The 20,812-nt window shown below is 38.0% G+C and overlaps 1 protein-coding gene across 1 annotated transcript; it reads left to right on the top strand.

The window, feature by feature from the left end:
• Positions 1-18,811: 18,811 nt before the first annotated feature.
• Positions 18,812-20,760, top strand: LOC121761731 (GTP-binding nuclear protein Ran2). Its single transcript, XM_042157358.1, has 8 exons — positions 18,812-19,029; positions 19,162-19,231; positions 19,548-19,604; positions 19,706-19,823; positions 19,924-20,013; positions 20,092-20,271; positions 20,355-20,432; positions 20,516-20,760. Exons 1-8 carry the CDS (start codon positions 19,027-19,029, stop codon positions 20,583-20,585), a joined length of 666 nt encoding a protein of 221 aa, XP_042013292.1. The 5' UTR covers positions 18,812-19,026; the 3' UTR covers positions 20,586-20,760.
• The last annotated feature ends 52 nt before the right edge of the window (positions 20,761-20,812 follow it).

The raw sequence follows: 20,812 nt of genomic DNA, 5'->3' as shown, positions 1-20,812 counted from the left end.
ACATATTTGTATATATAAAAAGTACTAATATGTATACATATACTAGACATGGCTACGTTATATTACTAACTATTTAAGTTGCTAACTTTGCTAACTAATCAATGCAGTGTATTAAAAATGGCAACACATAATATCAACACAGTATATTGAAGTTCAATAAAAATATGTGTTGACATTTTAATATCATCATGCTGACATTTTTAATACATTGCGTTAATGAGTTAGCAGAGTTAGCAACTGATCACGTCCCTATACGGGACATGCATCAATAAATACGATAAGTGTTAACTTTCCACCTAGAAATTTCTCCAACATTCGAATACTAAATTAGTATCATTAAACAATAAAAACCCCAACCAAATAAATCTAAATGCGATATCCAAGATTTTATCCGGGGTAACTTGTTTTTTTTCTTATAAACAATTATCATATTGTATTATTTCATAAATTTTTTTTATGGATTAGTTAAGTTCCATGACGTATGTGCTGTTGTCATAATAAGAATATACAAATGTGCGAATGTGGACAACAAAGAATATTCTCGCACACATGCATATGTAAATCGAATACATATAAATAAATTATGGTAGATTAATAATAACATATGAAATTAAGCTCAATTTACTCACCCTTCTTCCTTGCATTGAACTTTTTCCTTTTGAATGTTTGCTTGTTTCAGGTTTCTCTCCTTGTCCGGCTTTCTGTGAATAAAATAATCAAATTCAATTTCAACTTAGTTTATTATTATCAACTAAGCTTATTTTGGACATTTTATAAGCTCCTATGTCAAGTTTGATCCAGAATGTTGTTATTTCCAATTATTGTACTTTTTAAGAAAAGAAGTAGTGCCAAATTGGGATTAATCGGGGCCAATGCTGTGAGCTTCAGGAAAACAATAAGTAAGATTTTCATAGAGTTGATCGTTACGATGAATTTGAAAAAAATGAAGGGATGGATTAGTAGGGTTCTTTTTGTAACACGATTGTTGCTTATAAGATTAAAGTATGTGAATAATGATTATTAGTTGCTGAGTGTGAGGAAAATAGTAAAGTTACGAGCTGCCGAAAAGAGTCCCGAGCTCGTAACTGCCGAAGAAAAGTCCCGAGCTACCGAAGAAGAGTCCCGAGCTCGTAACTACCGAAGAAGAGTCCCGAGCTCGTAACTACCGAGAAGAGTCCCGAGCTCGTAACTACCGAGAAGAGTCCCGAGCTCGTAGCTGCCGAAAAGAAGGTCACAGCTCCCGAGCTTCAGGAGCCGTCCGATCAAGCGCGCCATCTGCAAGATTGAATGTCAACCGTAGATTCAACTAGCCGTTGGATTCGTAACAGTTTTTTGTGTTTGTTTTCGGCTTTCTAGTTAGTTAGTTGTTAAGCTCTCTTATTCGGTTCTCATACATAAGAACGAGAGAGAGATGTTTTCAGTTTGTAACAGATAACATCCATTTTAGATTTTTCTCAAGAAAGCTTTCCAAATTTTTCCCAAAGTGTGTTCATCATTCTTGTTCATTGATTCTTGATTGTGTTTCTCGATACTATTCTAACAAGTGGCGCCGTCTGTGGGAACTATCCGGCAAGAGTATCGATCAAAATCAGATTGAATCGGTGTTGATGATGGCTTCAAGATTCGAAGCAGAAAGATTTACCGGGAAAAACGACTTCAGCCTTTGGAGAATGAAGATGAAGGCGATGTTGATCCAGCAGGGTTTGTCTGAGGCTCTGGCGCCGGCGAGCAAGGAAGGTGAAGGCCAAGTGCTCGATGAAAAGGCCAAGGCCAAGCGCGCAGAGATTTTTGCAAAGGCACACAGCACGGTGGTGCTGTGCTTGGGCGACAAGGTGTTGCGGGAAGTTGCAAAAGAGACAACCGCCGCTGGGGTTCTTGAGAAACTTGAGGATCTATACATGACAAAGTCCCTCGCAAATCGCCTCTTCATGAAGCAGAGGCTATATTCATACCGGTTTTCGCAGGAAAAGGGAATACTAGAGCAGCTGGAAGACTTTGATAAGGCAGTGGATGATTTGGAAAACATTGATGTTTCCATTGGTGATGAAGACAAGGCCATACTATTGTTAAATGCCTTGCCAAAGTCCTATGATCAATTGAGAGATGCCATACTCTTTGGAAGGGAAGGCACGGTTACTTTCCAAGAAGTTCAAAATGCTCTGAGGGCCAAAGAACTGCACAAGAAGGGATGCAAGGAGGCTGAAGTTGTTCCAGAGAGCCTCAATGTCAGAAAGTTCAAAGTCAAGAAGATGTTCAAGAAAATTGGTGAGAACAGCAAGGCACCCTCAATTGATCAAAAGGAGACTCGAGCTTGTTTTTGGTGCAAGAAGCCGGGTCACCTAAAGAAGGATTGCTTCGCTTGGAAAAAGAAACAAGCTGCTGAATCTGGAAAGGGGAAGAACACCACTGATTTTGTGGAAGAAGCTGAGGAGTCCCCTGAGGTATTGAATATTATGGCATATGAGGATGGGAGTTCATGGATTCTTGACTCCGGGTGCAGCTTCCACATATGTCCATGTGTGGAATTTTTCTCTGATTTGAGAGAGTCAACTGGGACAGTTATACTTGGGAACAATCAAGTATGTCATGTTGAAGCTATAGGGAATGTAAAACTCAGGCTGGATAATGGCTCTGAGAAAATCTTGAGCGATGTTAGGCTGATCCCCACAGTGAAGAGAAACCTTATATCACTAGGGATGCTTGAGAAGAAGGGGTGCACTTTTGAGTCCTCGGATGGAGTGATGAAAATCAAGAAGGGGGCCACTGTGATTATGCATGGAGAGAGGAAGGGAAGCCTCTATTACTTGTGTGGAGCTGCAGTAAGGATCAGGGGCAGTCAACTGAACAACATTGTGCCAGAATCTGTGAAAACTTGGCACATGAGACTCGGGCATCCAGCAGCTGGGAGCATTAAGGAGTTGATTAAAAAGGGAGTTATTCATGGGCTGGAAAGCAAGAATGGTGAGCCATGTGAAGAGTGTATTCTTGGCAAGTCAAAGAAGCTCCCTTATCCAAAAGGGAAACATCTATCACAAGCACCTCTTGATTATGCACATAGTGATTTGTGGGGACCCTCCCCTGTGAATTCAGTTGGAGGAGGGAGGTATTATATGACCATAATAGATGATTATTCCAGAAAAATATGGCTATATATCTTGAAGGAAAAATCTGAGGCCTTTACTAAGTTTAGAGATTGGTGCATTATGGTTGAAAGAGAGAAAGGCAGATCTCTGGGCTGTCTGAGGACAGACAATGGACTCGAATTTTTGTCAAAAGAATTTGATAGATTCTGCCAGGATAGAGGGATCAGACGCCACAAAACCGTTCCACTAAACCCCCAACAAAATGGGGTGGCAGAAAGGGCAAACCGCACCATATTAGAGAGAGTAAGGTGTATGTTGCTCAGTTCAGGAATGGAGAAGAAATTTTGGGCTGAAGCTGCTGCAACTGCTGTGAAATTATTGAATAAATGCCCCTCTTCAGCCATTGAGAGTGACACTCCAGACTTTAAATGGTATGGGACATATGGAAACTACTCAGATCTCAAGATATTTGGCTGCCAAGCCTATGCACACCTCAAGCAAAGTAAGCTGGATGCAAGGGCAGTGAAATGTGTGCTTCTGGGATACCAACCTGGTGTAAAGGGATACAGGCTTTGGAGCATTGAACCTGGAAATCACAAGATCATTGTGAGCCGAGATGTAGTCTTCAATGAGTTTGTGATGCCCTTCAATAAGTCACAAGGTTCTGCAAAGGCTGCTGCAGTATCTGATGAAGCTATGAGATCTGGAATACAGCCTGAGGTGGAGCCTGAAGTGGAGTCTGAAGAGGTGGTTCCAGGTGGAGCAAATGATGGAAATATTGATCAGCCACAAGAAGGGTCAGATGCAGAGACTGAGGATCTCAGCCAATATCAGTTAGCTCGAGATAGAGTCAGGAGAAAGAATGTCAAAATGCCAGCCAGATATGCTGACTCAGAGATGCTTTACTTTGCATTATGTGTAGCTGAGGAGGTGGAGTTTGGGGAACCAGCCACATATAAAGCTGCCATGGAATGCAAAGAAAGAAGTGAGTGGATGAAAGCCATGGTTGAGGAGATAGACTCCTTGCTGAAAAATGGGACATGGATATTGGTAGACAAAGTTGAAGGAAGAAGGATTGTGAGCTGCAAGTGGATATTCAAAAAGAAATTGGAGTCGGCTGATAATGTGAAAATCAGATACAAGGCTAGACTTGTAGCAAGGGGCTTCACACAAGAGTATGGAGTTGATTATAGTGAGGTCTTCTCTCCTGTGGTGAAGCACACATCCATAAGAACTCTCTTGGCAGTGGTTGCAAGGCTGGACTGGGAGCTGGAGCAGCTCGATGTGGAAACGGCTTTTTTGCATGGAGATTTGGTGGAAACAATCTTTATGCAACAGCCAGAGGGCTTTGCCAAAGCTGGGGAGGAAAACAAAGTTTGTCTATTGAAAAAGAGTATATATGGCCTCAAGCAAGCTAGTAGGCAATGGCATATCAAGTTTGATAATCATATCTTGGCAAATGGCTTCACTAGATCGAAATATGATGAATGCGTTTATATCAAGAAGAAAGGGGGTCTGGTGGTGGCTTATTTGCTCTTGTACGTGGATGATATGCTAGTTGCTGGTTCAAGCAAGAAGGTGATTCAAGAGATCAAAGAGGATCTGAAGTCAGCATTTGATATGAAAGATCTTGGGAATGCTAGAAGGATCTTGGGCATGAACATTGTTAGAAATAGATCCAAGAAGGAGATTTGGTTGAACCAGTCTGATTACATTTCGAGATTGGTCAGAAAGTTCAAGATGCAAGACACAAAACCTACAGCAACTCCTCTGGCCCAACACTTCAGATTGTCTGTTGAACAGAAGCCACAAACTGAGGAAGAGAGAGCTGAGATGCAGAAAGTCCCTTATGCCAATATTGTGGGGAGTATCATGTATGCAATGATCAGCTCGAGGCCAGATGTGGCTCAAGCCATCAGTGTAACCAGCAGGTTCATGAGTGACCATGGCAAGGAGCATTGGTCAGCCTTGAAGTGGATATTAAAGTACTTGAATGGAGCAGGAAACCTTGGGATCCTGTTCAAGGGAAATGAGGAGGTAAAAGGGGATGCGTTGGTGGGTTATTGTGATAGTGATTATGCTGGGAATATTGACAGTAGAAAGTCCCAGTCAGGTTACATTTTCACCCTATATGGAAGTGCAGTGAGCTGGAAATCCAGCTTGCAAAGTGTGGTTGCATTGTCCACCACAGAGGCCGAATATATGGCCTTGGTAGCAGCTGTGAAAGAGTCATTTTGGTTGAAGGGGATAGCTGCAGATTTTGGTGTTAGTCAGAAGGCAGTAGCCATTGGTTGTGACAACCAAAGTGCCATCAGCTTAGCTAAGAACAATGTGTTTCATGAGAGGAGCAAGCACATAGATGTGCGTCTGCATTTCATTCGTGAAGAGATAGAGAAGGGAAGGGTGAAGGTGTTTAAGGTAGACACCTTGGAAAATCCAGCCGACATGCTCACCAAAACCTTACCGAGGGAGAAGTTTGAGTTGTGTTTGAAGTTGGTTGGAATGTGTAAAAGAAGTTGATCACTCAGCAAATAATATTCAAGGTGGAGATTGTGAATAATGATTATTAGTTGCTGAGTGTGAGGAAAATAGTAAAGTTACGAGCTGCCGAAAAGAGTCCCGAGCTCGTAACTGCCGAAGAAAAGTCCCGAGCTACCGAAGAAGAGTCCCGAGCTCGTAACTACCGAAGAAGAGTCCCGAGCTCGTAACTACCGAGAAGAGTCCCGAGCTCGTAACTACCGAGAAGAGTCCCGAGCTCGTAGCTGCCGAAAAGAAGGTCACAGCTCCCGAGCTTCAGGAGCCGTCCGATCAAGCGCGCCATCTGCAAGATTGAATGTCAACCGTAGATTCAACTAGCCGTTGGATTCGTAACAGTTTTTTGTGTTTGTTTTCGGCTTTCTAGTTAGTTAGTTGTTAAGCTCTCTTATTCGGTTCTCATACATAAGAACGAGAGAGAGATGTTTTCAGTTTGTAACAGATAACATCCATTTTAGATTTTTCTCAAGAAAGCTTTCCAAATTTTTCCCAAAGTGTGTTCATCATTCTTGTTCATTGATTCTTGATTGTGTTTCTCGATACTATTCTAACAAAGTATGGAAAATATGTTGGATTAATGAATTTATTCTTTAGGGAGCTTATATTAAGAAATACATATAATTATGAATTTATCATCATCCAAACAGTGTTGATGAAACTAAAAGAAGAACACAAAACAAGAGAAATTCAGAGGACTTACATGAAAGGATATGGGCTAGATTAGATTAATATGGATTAAATAATTATAGTTGGGCTACAATTATAATTAGTCCATAAGCCCAACAATCATGAAACCCTAATGACTCTTTGTCTATATATATGGTTATTTATTCTCCATTGTGGGAGATGAGAAATAGCGTAACATTAGAGAGAAAATACGTAAAGCTCTGTAGAGAGAATTCCTAGCTTTCTTCTACGGAGCAATTGTACCGGGATAGTTCCTGCATCGGATTGGATTGCACGTGGACCTCGATAGTAGTGGATTCAACTTGCAGGATTCAATCGAAGAAGAGAACAACACAACAAGTAAGATTTAGTTCCGTTGTGTGTTACGTGCTCAACTTGCAATATGATTATGAATCTAGATCTGTTATTCTTGTCTGCAATTTCCGTTGCGCTCATTAGATGAATACAAGAATTCCTAACAGTGGTATCAGAGCCCGGGGCTTGATTCATAATTAATTTTTTTTCCAAATTAATTTGTGGATGATTTTGGAAATCAAAATTCTGAAATTGGATTTCAAAATTCTTTCGAAAATTAGTGTGATAATTGGAACTTGGATTCCAACACAACAACTGTACTTAGAATGTTTTGCAAACCAAAACCATGTCTTCTGACGTGATACTTGAACTTGATTTTGGAATTCAATAAAATATCGAGTTATAAACAGTAATTGAGTTTTGAAGATTTTGGAAAATTGAAATTGGATTTCAACTAAAAGATAATGATTTTGTGTATCTAATATTGATTTTGAATTAATCAAGTACAATTATTATAATATAGATTATTATTTAAATTCATTAATTCGATTACTGAATACTAATAATATTAAATATATTATTAATATTAATTTGGAATTAATATTAAATATGTGATTGTGATAATTTAGAATCAATAATATTAATCAAGCCAATAAATTATTATTTAAAATAATGATAGTAAATAAATAATAGTAAATGTGTTTTAATATTGTTTTAGAATTAATATTAAATATCTATTTATATTAGTTTGGAATTGGTATAGATTAGATGATAAATTATTAATTGGATTAATGGATTAATGAGCTAGAATTTGTTAATAGTATTATTATTTTGGAATAATAAATAATATGTGCTTAATGATGATTTGGAGTTATTTCTTGATTTACAAATTCATTAATTTAGAATTAATATAGATTGGATTAAATTTCGTTAATTGGATTAACAAATTGGGACATAGTTATCATCTAGAAATGATAACATATACTCCACATCACAATATTAATTTGGAATTAATATTAAATTTACAATTATATTGATTCAGAATTGATATAATCGTTAAGTCCACATTTAATTATAGAATAAAATTTTGATTTTATTCATTGAGCATTATTTGATATCCTATGTGATAAGTATGCTATTTGATTTATGCTTATTTATTCAACTATAGTAGTTAGAGACCGTGTTATATTATGTCTGGGTAGGCGGCGCCCAGTATGTGTAGTCCGTGTTATACTATGTCTGGGTAGGCGGCGCCCAGTATTTGTAGTCCGTGTTATACTATGTCTGGGTAGGCGGCGCCCAGTAATTGTTTGAAATTTAATATTGGATATTATATTCACAAAACTAGTATCACACTTTTCCCCATAAAATAAAAGTCTTGTTTTGAAACAAACGCATCGTCCATTATAATTGTTTGATGTTCCTAGCCTTTTCGACCACGAGTTTTACGCCAAAGTGTTTACTCTAAATCTACAAGGCTAGGCTCATTCATAGATGCATGGTTGGCATCGTGTGATGGGGTTGACTTGCTTAAATTGTTTAGTGACGCCAAAGCGACCTAAATAGTTTATGGATGCATATTAATTGGATTAATAAACCAAGAATTGCAAAATAGTTGTTGCAATTGGCTTGGAGGCCTACCTTGTGATATTATTGTAGTGATCAGCCAAAGCAGGGGCTGTAATAATATAGACTTGGATCTTGGACCACTAAAATTTATATTTGATATAAATTCGTATTTTATGTTTGGGGGACATAATATATGTCAAAATTAGTGGGAGCTAATCAATACAATAAGCCCTTGTTTGATTAGTGATGCGAATGTGATCTTTGCATGCTTTTCTGATTTGCTTTCGTTTTATTTTCTGTTCAGATAATATGTCAAACTTATCTTATGAGTGTATGATGGAAACAAACAAATTGACTAGGTCAAATTTCACGGAGTGGCAGAGAGACTGCCCAAGACTCAAGGCACAAGGTGCAATGAGTGGGAGCTCAGCTATGTTTGTCATTGAGATAAATATGTCTATGAATAACTCACAATTCTGGGTATTGGATACCGCTTGTGGTTCACACATTTGTAATAATGTGCAAGGTTTAATTGACAGCAGGAAAGTGAGGCCTGGGGAAGTAGACCTACGTGTTGGAAATGGAGCAAAAGTTGCTGCCGAACGCGTGGGAACTTATAGATTAGATCTTCCCTCAGGACATAGACTAGATTTACATAATTGTTATTTTGTTCCAGTTATTTCAAAGAATATTATTTCCATTCCGATGTTGGACATCGAAGGTTTTTCATTCCATTTTGCAAACAGCAGATGCTCGTTTTCTAATAATGGATTGTTTTATGGAAATGCCTCTTTAGAGAATGAATTATATATGCTTGAATACAAACGGAATATTCTCAATGTGCAAAATAAAAGACTTAAGCTATGTAATACGGATAATGCTACTTATCTTTGGCATTGTAGACTTGGTCATATCAATGAGAAAAGAATAGCGAGATTGAGAAAGTTAGACTATCTAAATTCATTTGATTTTGAATCATATGGTGCTTGTGAATTCTGTCTCAAAGGAAAGATGACTAATAAGCCACTTTCTGGGAAAGGGGTGCATGCTAATGATGTGCTAGAGTTGATCCACACAGATGTGTGCGGACCGTTTCCAACTCAAGCAAAAGGTGGTTATTCGTACTTCATTACTTTCACTGATGATTTGACAAGGTATGGATATGTGTATCTTATGAAACACAAATCTGAGGCCTTTGATAAATTTAAAGAGTTTAAGTGTGAAGTTGAGAAACAACTTGGGAAAAGTATCAAAACTCTTCGATCAGATCGAGGAGGGGAATACTTGAGCCGAGAATTTCTTGATTACTTGAAATTGCATGGAATTCAGTCAGACTGGACACCTTCTGGTACACCACAAATGAATGGAGTATCTGAAAGGAGAAACCGAACATTATTAGATATGGTTCGATCCATGATGAGTTTAGCTAGTCTCCCTTTATTTCTCTGGGGTCATGCTTTACTAACGGCTATTTACATTCTAAATAGAGTTCCTTCTAAATCAGTCGAGAAAACACCATATGAGTTATGGTGTGGCAAGAAAGCAAGTCTTAACCATATCCGGACCTGGGGTTGTCCAGCATTTGTTAAGAAAATGATGACTGATAAATTGGAAACTAAAAGTGAGAAATGTTATTTTGTGGGATATCCTAAAGAAACTAAAGGATACGATTTCTACTGTCCTGAAAATCACAAGGTGATAACATCAAGAAATGTGACGTTCCTTGAAGACAGTTATATCTGCAAGGAACAAGGTCAAAATACAGTAGATCTTGAAGAAATTCAAGAACCACAAGTTAACAATGAGGATGAGATATTATCCACTGGATTGGACAATAACTCAGTGGGAGTTTTTGATGATCTATTGGGAGGGGAAATTACTCTTAGAGAGGACCTTAGAGAGACTCTCGAAGGACCACCTCAAGACAATGAGATGCATCAAAGACAAGATGATACAATAGTTGCATCACATCTACCTCAAGAAGATCATAGTGATATTCCTGAACCTTCTCACATACAGAATGAACAGCCTGAACCAGAGCAAAACCAACACAATAGGCCTAGAAGGATTCGTCGTGCACCTGAGAGACTGAATCTAATGGTTGAGAACCAAGATGATGAAGTTGATTTAGATGACGATGAGCCTAAGACCTATACCGAGGCGGTGTCAGACACCGATCGAGAGAAGTGGCTTGAAGCCTTGATATCTGAAATGGACTCGATGTACTTCAACTTTGTCTGGGAACTAGTTGACTTGCCAGATGGGGTTTACCCCATAGGTTGCAAATGGATCTTCAAAAAGAAGAGAGATGCAGATGGCAAAGTACAAACCTACAAGGCTAGGTTAGTGGCAAAGGGTTATAGTCAGCGCGAAGGCATTGACTATGATGAAACCTTTTCGCCAGTTGCTAAGATCAAGTCCATTAGGATATTACTTGCAATTGCTGCATACTACAATTTCGACATTTGGCAAATGGATGTCAAAACCGCATTTCTCAATGGAGAATTAGAAGGTGATGTCTATATGACGCAGCCTGAAGGTTTTGTATCGAAAGAAAGGCCGAATGCAGTGTGCAAGCTAAAGAAGTCCATCTATGGACTTAAGCAAGCTTCGAGGAGTTGGAATATTTGTTTTGACAGAACAATCAAATCGTTTGGTTTCGTCAGAAGCAAAGAGGATCCATGTGTTTATAGTAAACGCGAAAATGGAAACGTCGTATACCTTATCATATATGTTGATGACATCTTGATTATGGGAAGCGATCGTTCCATGATGCAATCCGTGAAAGAATGGTTGTCTAGTTCCTTTATGATGAAGGATCTGGGTGATGCTTCCTACATCCTTGGAATTAAGATCTATCGAGATAGACCAAATAGGATGTTAGGATTATCGCAATCCACTTACATAGACAAGTTGCTAAGGCGCTTCTCAATGGAGAATTCTATGAAAGGTTTTCTTCCTATGGGACATGGCATTGTATTGTCAAAGAAGGATTGTCCTTCTATTGACAAAGAAAGAGACAACATGAAAAGGATCCCGTATGCTTCGGCTATAGGATCTATTATGTATGCCATGATTTCTACTAGGCCAGATGTGGCCTATGCGCTTAGCATGACAGGCAGATTTCAGCAAAATCCCGGTGAGGAACATTGGAAAACTGTTAAGACTATTCTTAAGTACCTTAGAAGGACTAAAGAATATTTCTTAGTCTATGGTGGACAACCAGAGTTATCAGTTACTGGGTACACTGATGCTAGTTTCCAAACAGACCATGACGACTATATGTCTCAGTCTGGATATGTTTTTGTCCTCAATGGTGGAGCAGTGAGTTGGAATAGTTCCAAACAAGGTACAACTGCCGATTCCACCATCGAAGCAGAGTATATTGCTGCATCTGAAGCCGCCAAAGAAGCTGTTGCTTTGTTAGAGTTCGTTAAAGAACTGGGTGTCATTCCGAGTGCCAATAGTGCAATACCTTTGTATTGTGACAACACTGGTGCTGTTGCGCAAGCAAAAGAACCCAGAGCTACGAACAGGAACAAGCATGTTCCCAGAAGATATCATCTGATCAGAGAAATAATTGAAAGAGACGACATAAAATTAGAAAGAGTACCCACTGATGATAATTTGGCTGATCCTTTCACCAAACCGTTATGTATAGCAAAACACAACAAGCACTTTGAGAGCTTAGGTGTTAAGCATCTTGGTAGATGGCTTTGAATCAGTGGGAGTTACAGTTTTATATGTCTTAGAAACATTTTGTGTTGAGACAATATTACTTGATCACATTATATGAAAATTTCATTTTCTATGGGTTTTGTGCACTTATTGGAATAATTGTTTTAAATGTTTGATTTTATTCTAAATATTTGTTCCCTTGAATTATGACTGTCGTTAATGGTGTGAGACATTAATGATATAGTATAATTCTAAAATAGCCCTAACCAATGATCATCAAGAATGGGATATTGATGATATGTTATAGGTTAGCATTGGGTTTGCATCACATTCTTCGAGAATGTAGTTGTTCTCACAACTATGAGATATTAGATACTCGTGATGGACACATGGTATACTTTGGAGAGTATTGGTATACCCTACTATTAAACTGTTTTGTTGAGTGTCTACAGTTTATTAGTACATGAAGTATGTAATATCCTAGGATCTGAGGTCATTACACATTTTGTTTGTTGAGTGGTGTGCTTTGATCTTGTCCAACGCTTTGCCTCCCAAAGGAGGATTGAGACACGGGCTTGTGTTGGGTACATCATAAGATAAAGGGAAATGGTAGTTGAGCCAAGAATGAGATTCATTCCTCGATTAGAATTTCGAGAGAACACTCAAATTCTCTATATTACTTGACCATTAAGTCATTGGCCAATGCAAAGATATATTCGATTAAAGTAATTGAATATGATCGAATGGGTCATTTAATAAAGATGAGATAAAGTGATTGAGCTATTTGGATGACACATGACAAATCTTAGGCTCAATCGGGTGGTTCGTGAATGAAAGGATATTACTATAAACTTTGTGTAAAGGCTTGTTTACCGAATTCACGTAAACGTCCGTCATATATCGAGCTACGCTGCCAACGCAGTCTAGGAGTTTTGTGCAGACTTCGATTAGATCGTCGTCGATAATGGGGGCCTAAAGGGTCACACTATAAGTGTATTTTGATCCGCTCAAGGGTACAAAGTTGGAACTGCGTATTATATCTAATGCTAGTCCAAGTGGGAGATTGAAAGGATATGGGCTAGATTAGATTAATATGGATTAAATAATTATAGTTGGGCTACAATTATAATTAGTCCATAAGCCCAACAATCATGAAACTCTAATGACTCTTTGTCTATATATATGGTTATTTATTCTCCATTGTGGGAGATGAGAAATAGCGTAACATTAGAGAGAAAATACGTAAAGCTCTGTAGAGAGAATTCCTAGCTTTCTTCTACGGAGCAATTGTACCGGGATAGTTCCTGCATCGGATTGGATTGCACGTGGACCTCGATAGTAGTGGATTCAACTTGCAGGATTCAATCGAAGAAGAGAACAACACAACAAGTAAGATTTAGTTTCGTTGTGTGTTACGTGCTCAACTTGCAATATGATTATGAATCTAGATCTGTTATTCTTGTCTGCAATTTCCGCTGCGCTCATTAGATGAATACAAGAATTCCTAACATTACATTGTTTCTTGAAGCATGCATGCTTGGGAAATTCTTACTCTGATATATAGATCCACAGAATCTTTGGGAGATATATATATTGCTGGGAGATATATATATTGCTTGATTATCTTGCTCAGCTCGTTTACCTTTAATATCCTGAGCCCTATATATGGAAAGGTGATATAAATAAATTATTTAGGCACTGAATTTGGTGATGGTCTTACATAATTTTATTGAAAGCAAGTCTTGCTTCTATATTCTATAGTATTAAACATCAGTGAATAAATATGTAGGGCTGCTCACTTTGTAACCTTGTGTAACTAATAAATCATCAGTTAGTTATAGTACTTATTTATGTTCAATTGTTCATCAAATATTTATACTCCCTGATATTTTTTTTGGATAAGAGAAGAAAACCTGACGTTCATATTCGAGAATACGTAATAGATAAACTTGAATTGTTCGCATACCATCAAGTGAGGGGGATAAGGGGTGGCACAAATTATTTTGTTTTAAAACTAGGAATCTCAATCATGTCAATTCCCTCGAGTTCGGATTAGCTCACTCATATTATTTACGTATTAATGATGGACATTTTTTCGAGCTATAGAAAAAATTAACTTAAATTTTTTGGACTTATTAAACTTAAAACATTAATTGACTTGGACAGTACCAGTGATCAATTGCTAACTCATTATCTAGTTGCTAACTACAACTAATTTAAGATCATAGGATTTTAGAAATCTAGTGGTCTAAAATTTGTCACGTGTAATTTTCGTTTTTATTAATTAAATCAAAAAAGATTAAAAAAACTACCAAATTAGGGTTTTGAATGAAAATATCAATATAGTGTTTTGAAAATATCAACACAATACTTTGAAAATGTCAATACATTGCTTATATCAACACATTGCTTTAAGAATGACATTTTACATGTATTATATTGACATATTTTATATACTATGTTGACATTTGTTGCTCTACAAAAAAATTGAAAATTTTTGAAATTTTTGCGATTTTTTTTTTCAAATTTTGACATCGGAACATATGCAAGTGAGATCTCGTTAGAATCCTATTGAAATTATCTTTAATTTGATATAATGTTGGACAAAAAAATAATTTAAATCAAGAAAATTATATGCGTTTTAAAGTTATGTGAGATTTTTCAAAAGTTAGTTACAACTAATTTGTTGTAAATTGACTTTAATATCATACGTTTTTTTTGTTGATTGTATTGACATTTTGGAAATATGGCAATCCAAAACTCAAATATCTAAGCACAACAATATGGCAGTGCAGAACCTGATCGTATATATAAAAAATTCATACGTAGTGGAGTATATATTATGTTTATATAATTTAAATTATTTTGCATGTCTTAAAATCCTGTGGTGGGTCGAGCTAACTCACAACCCACTTAAATCAATCCAAATGCGAGGCCATGTAGAGGCTTGGGGACTATGGACCCAACACCCAAGCAATTTTAACCATTACTGCTATATTTATTACATTGTCATATGTAGAGCATCCACAATGGATGCCCTTAAACGTATTTAGAGCATCCGTAATGGATGCCTTAGAGGGCGTTCTAGTGGGCTTGTCCCATTAGCATTTCGTAGTCCACCCCTTCTTTCTGCAATGGTTTCGCCCTAGTGTCCGCCCTATTAATTAAACTCAAATAACATTAAATTTATAATGTTATTATTTTGTATTTTTAATTTTAATTACTAAAATACTGTATATTATATTAAACATCACAAATTTTAAAAAACAACTACATTACTTAATTAAAAAAAACTACATCATACTTAGCTAAAAAAAACTACATTACTAAACTAAATTACTAAATTCATAAAAATCTAACTAGTCATCTAAATTAACTTCTGGCTCAAATTCTTAATCATCCTCTCAGTCCTTCGTTGCTTATCCGGATCGGTTTCCTGATGAAGGCTGGTTTGTGCGTCAAGTATAAACCTATACTCGTACACCTCGCGAAAACCACCGAACTCCTGGAGTGTTGAGGCCACGAGCTGAGTAGACGGAAGAGGCGCAGCCTGCAGGGAGTCGATCCAGACGCGGACGCCTTTGCCTTACCTTTGGCCTAAGCTTTGGCAGTCTTGGTGCCAATGGGACGTCTAAAAGTAGACGTAGGCGTGCCGGAACTCCCTTTCGGCTCAGCGTTCAGATCCACAGGAGATGGGGCACTGCTCGTGTAACCGCCACTGGCAGTGTTCTTCGTCCGCTTCGCAGCTGAGGATGCAACCGATATCCCTCCGTCAAACTTCGCCTTGTCCTTCAAGATCAGCCAAATGTTGTAGAACTTGAACTGCTCGTACTGGGACTGGTACTCATCCATCAACTTCTGCATGACATGTGCTCTCACCGCTGCCCCTTCCGTCCTTGTTCTTCGTGTAGATATAGCTGAAGTTGTTGACGTGGACCTTGAGCTGGTCCCAACACTTGCGCAACTGATACTTGGTCCGCTTGTACGCATAACTCGGTTTCACCGAGTTGTATCTGGCCTCAATGTTATCCCACATCCTACCCGAAGTCTGGTTGTTGGAGTTTATCGAATCCTCCGATATATCGACCCAACATTGAGCCACCTTCATGTACTCTTCCATCTCGTAGTCAGTACGCCTCGTGGCGTACTCTTCGTTGGGCTCGTTGGATGGGAGTGGGACTAGGACGGATGGTGCCTTTTCCTTCCGCGCCATCTTCTTTTTCCTCCTCGGTGGCTCAGGGGCAGGAGGTTGCCCACAATTGGGCTCCATGTCCTCAACCCGCTACGCGCCGGTGTTGAAGAACAGATTGAACCCAGAGTTAGAAACGAAATTGGACCCTACAGATTCAGGAGTCTCGACCCAGTAGTCTTCGTGGTCGGGCCAACGGGAGCCGCTGCCGCCAAACATCGACATATCTTTGTCGACACTATGCGGGTTTGGGAATTGACTCGGATCCATTCTTGAAAGTATGAAGATGAGAAAAGAGAAGAGAAAGAGAGTAGAGTAGAGAGTATTGTGTGTAAGTGTGTGAAAAGTGAACGAAGGTTTAGGGTATTTATATTGGTTAAATAAAGAATAAAAAAATTTACAAAATCGTCGAGATCTGGCTCGGGCACCCGATGCATCGGGCTCCTGCAATGGATGGACGAGGACACCCAAGCCTGGTTTCGCGCGATCAGACGCCCGATCTCCACTATTGTGGATGCTCTTAGTTGCTAGCATAATTGGCTAACTTAACTAGGTGCTCTTTGGATCAAATTTTATACTCCCTCCGTCCCACGTTATTTGAGGCATTTCTTTTCGGCACGAGATTTAAGAAAGTTGTGCTTAGTGAGTTAAATAAAGTAGATGAGAGAATAAAGTAATAGAAAGAAGAGAGAGTAGAGTAAAAGAAAGAATAAAGTAGGTGAAATTATATGTTTTGTTTTTAGCCAAAAAGAGAAATGACTCAAGTAACTTGGGACAACCTAAAAAGAAATACGACTCAAGTAACTTGGGACGGAGGGAGTATGTGTTCCATGCACTTATTATTTTCTTTCTTTAGCCGTTTTTGTTTTGATCTAACCTTTACACTTACACGTTTAAACTAATATTAAAATGACTTAAGTCCCAAAATGGTCCTTAACATATTGCATTTTTTTTATTTTGCTCCAAAACATTACCTTTTGAATTATTCGGTCCCTCACATTTGAAATCGGATCACATTTGGTCCATTTTGGACGGTTCCGTCAAATATTTGACTGTTTTAATTACCGATCTGTCACTATTCCGTTACTAACTGGGAGAAACTGATCCGTCACTAATCCGTCACTAATAGTTTTTTGGATTATTGTTTAAGTGGAGCTAAAGTGACATTATTACCCTTCTCTTCTATGCATTTTTTTAGTTGTAGAAATTGCATTTGCCAAAATCCAGATCCAAAATTCGTCAAAAATTCCATAATCAATAGATTCATTCATAAACGAGAGAAAATCGAGTTTTAAAATCAAAACTAAGGAACCTAGAATCGATTTGCTGGCTCAAATTTGCGCAAACGGAATCCAGATGGAAGAATTGAACCTCTAAAATTGATTCTCAATCCATAATCACAAAAAAATGGAAAACAACAGCGGCCATGGAGCACGCCGGCTCGGATCTCACTCGGAGAATCGTCACGACAACAAATTAGCGGGTCACCGCCACTACCGCCATGTCGCAAACGATGGCGGCCATAGCGTTGACGACGGCGAGGGAGACGAGAACTCGAGAGGGGCTAACTACCACAGGGTCGCGGATGGCGGAAGTCATGGTGTGAACGACGGCTGCCATGGCGTAGAGAGCATGAGATTTCAGAGGGGAAGGGGAGAAATGAAATGGAGGATTAGTGACGGAATTTGTGACGGATTAGTGATGGATTTGTGACGGATTAGTGACAGATTAATTTCTCTCAGTTAGTGACGGATTAGTGACGGATTTGTGACCCGATAATTAAAAACGTCAAAAATTTGACGGAACCGTCCAAAATGGAGCAAATGTGATCCGATTTCAAATGTGAGGGACCGAATAATTCAAAAGATAATGTTTTGAACTAAAATATAAAAAAAACGCAGTATGTTAAGGATAATTTTGGGACTTTAGTCTATTAAAATTCCACAATGACATATATGATGCCACTCGAAGGAAAACTTTTATCGAAGCTCATATAATAGTGGACCTTGGACTAACACACATAAATATTACTCTTTTATCTAAGCTCGTATAATCGTGGACCTTGGACTAACACACATAAATATTACTCCCTCCATATCATTCAAGATATCCAAGTTTCATTTTAGTTTATCTCTCTTAAAATGTCCACTTTTTATATTTAAAAATAAATCCCGCACTTATCTGTCCTTATAAAAATACTTATTTAACTTCATTTTTTTCTCTACTTACTCCACCTAACAACTCCTCATAAAATCTCGTGGCACTCAAGAATGTGGAGATCTTAAGTGTGACGAAGGGAGTAATATGTTAGCTTCGTCCGCCAATACCATTCATGGTTGTGGACGACACGTGTTTTAATTAATAAATTAAAAGAGAAATATAGAGAAAAAATGATAGACCTATTGTTAGTGAAATATATAAAAAAAAATAAAATAGAGACTAATTTGGTGGAAAATCCAAAAAAATAACTATTTTTCATGAACACATAATATCATTATTAAAATTGTACTTGTTACTATTACCAAAATAATTTATGTATCTTGAATATGAAAATATTTTTATTAAAATATATCTCTAAATACAGATAGTTTGCACAAAATTAATGTGCTTGGAGTATTATTTTACCAATTTGGGTTGCAGCCTAAAAAAGCCCAACTGATCCTTTAGATTGCAGCCTAAAAAGCCCAACTCATCTTTACGGGTGACATACTACAACGGTTATAAATGCTACAGATTTCAAATTCAAACCGATTTCCACGTGATCCATCACCCGCTTTTGATCCAACGGCATACATAATCGCGTTGGCTCAAAGCTAGTACAAATTCAAAAACCCTCCCACCATCTTTAATTAGGGCTTCTCCAATCTTTAATATATACACACAATCACACTCACCAACGCTAACCAATTCCTATCAATCTTGAATTTCTTTCTAGCTGCACCATTCGACGTTGCTTTTTTGCCTATCTCTAAAGGATCAGGCGTCGATTGAATGGTAATGATTTCTACTGTCTGTGTCTTTTTTGTTCTTTTGCTGTGATTTGTGATTGCGGATTTGCGTTTGAGTTGATATGAGCTACTCGATGATTTACGGTTTGTTAATTTTGTGATCCTGTTGCGATTTTAGGCTTTGCCGAATCAGCAGACTGTGGATTACCCTAGCTTCAAGCTTGTGATTGTTGGAGATGGTGGAACTGGTAAATTTTTGCGTTTGATTGCCTCGCAGTTGCCATCTTTAATCGTATTTGTCTGATCTCCTGTGATCTCGATGGAAACTATTTTTTTAGAGTAGATTTTGATTTTGTCGGTCACTGCAGCTTGTCTTACTGTTAATTACTGTTTTGAGATCTGAGTTGAGATTAATTCTCTAATTACATGATAACTTGTGAGTTTTTAGACTAATTATTAATTTGAGCTGCTGTGTTTTACTCCAAATTTTAAGTTATATGATTTTGCATAAATGGCTTGTGTTTTTTTGTCCATTTTTGAGGGTTTTTTTCCTTGATCATACAGGGAAAACTACATTTGTGAAGAGGCATCTCACTGGTGAATTCGAGAAGAAATATGAACGTAAGATCAATTCTCATTGTTTGTCATGATCATTTGCATAAAAAGGTCTGCTTGCAAAGATTATGTTAATGGTTTAACTCAATGGAATTTCCTTTTTACAGCAACAATCGGTGTGGAGGTTCATCCATTGGATTTCTTCACCAACTGTGGGAAAATCCGATTTTATTGCTGGGACACTGCTGGTCAAGAGAAATTTGGTGGGCTTAGGGATGGATACTAGTAAGTGAATTGATTCTGTCGGTTTCTTTGTATTATTTCGTAACGACTGTTAAACAAGATCTCAATAGACTAATGTTTTGACTTGTTCGAACTGTTTTAGTATCCATGGCCAATGTGCCATCATTATGTTTGATGTGACAGCTCGATTGACTTACAAGAATGTTCCGACTTGGCACCGTGATCTCTGCCGGTATGTGTTCTGCCATGTTTGCTAAATTTGTTGCTATAATTCATGCAACATTGATTTGCTAATTCTTTTCAATTTTAGGGTCTGTGAAAATATCCCAATTGTGCTGTGTGGGAACAAAGTTGATGTCAAGAACAGGCAGGTGAAAGCAAAACAAGTTACATTCCATAGGAAGAAGAACTTGCAGTACTATGAAATCTCAGCTAAGAGTAACTACAACTTCGAGAAGCCTTTCTTGTATCTGGCCAGGAAGCTTGCTGGGTATATAAAGCGAAAGACTATTGTATTTTTTCTCAAGTCATTATATATAATATTGCAATTTGAAATTTTTTTCCTGGCTGCAGTGATTCTTCCCTACACTTTGTTGAGTCACCGGCCCTGGCTCCTCCTGAGGTTCAAATTGATTTAGCTGCCCAGCAACTGTAAGTCCTCTGTTCTATCATTGAGATATGCTCGAGTACACTTGAAACTCCGCTGTTTGTAAATCCATCACTCCTTTTTGTAGGCATGAACAAGAGCTTGCTCGGGCAGCTAACGAGCCTCTTCCTGATGATGATGATGAGTCCTTTGACTAAGAAGGATAGCTTGTTGGGGGTCGTGAGGATTTTGTTATCTGAGTTTGAGGGGGTTCTAATGGAGATGTATATTCTCTTGAACTGCTTCAGGTGGATCGTTAATTTCATATGGTTGTGAGGATATTATTTGTATCAACTTGGCTTTTATATGAGTAATTGATATAAATATTTGCCATGTTTTTGTGTAACGTACACAAATTGATATCCCAACCAAATTTGAGTAATTG

The sequence above is a fragment of the Salvia splendens genome, chromosome 2 (genome assembly GCF_004379255.2).
Source record: "Salvia splendens isolate huo1 chromosome 2, SspV2, whole genome shotgun sequence".
Lineage (NCBI taxonomy): Eukaryota > Viridiplantae > Streptophyta > Magnoliopsida > Lamiales > Lamiaceae > Salvia > Salvia splendens.
This window is presented reverse-complemented; position numbering and strand designations above follow the sequence as displayed.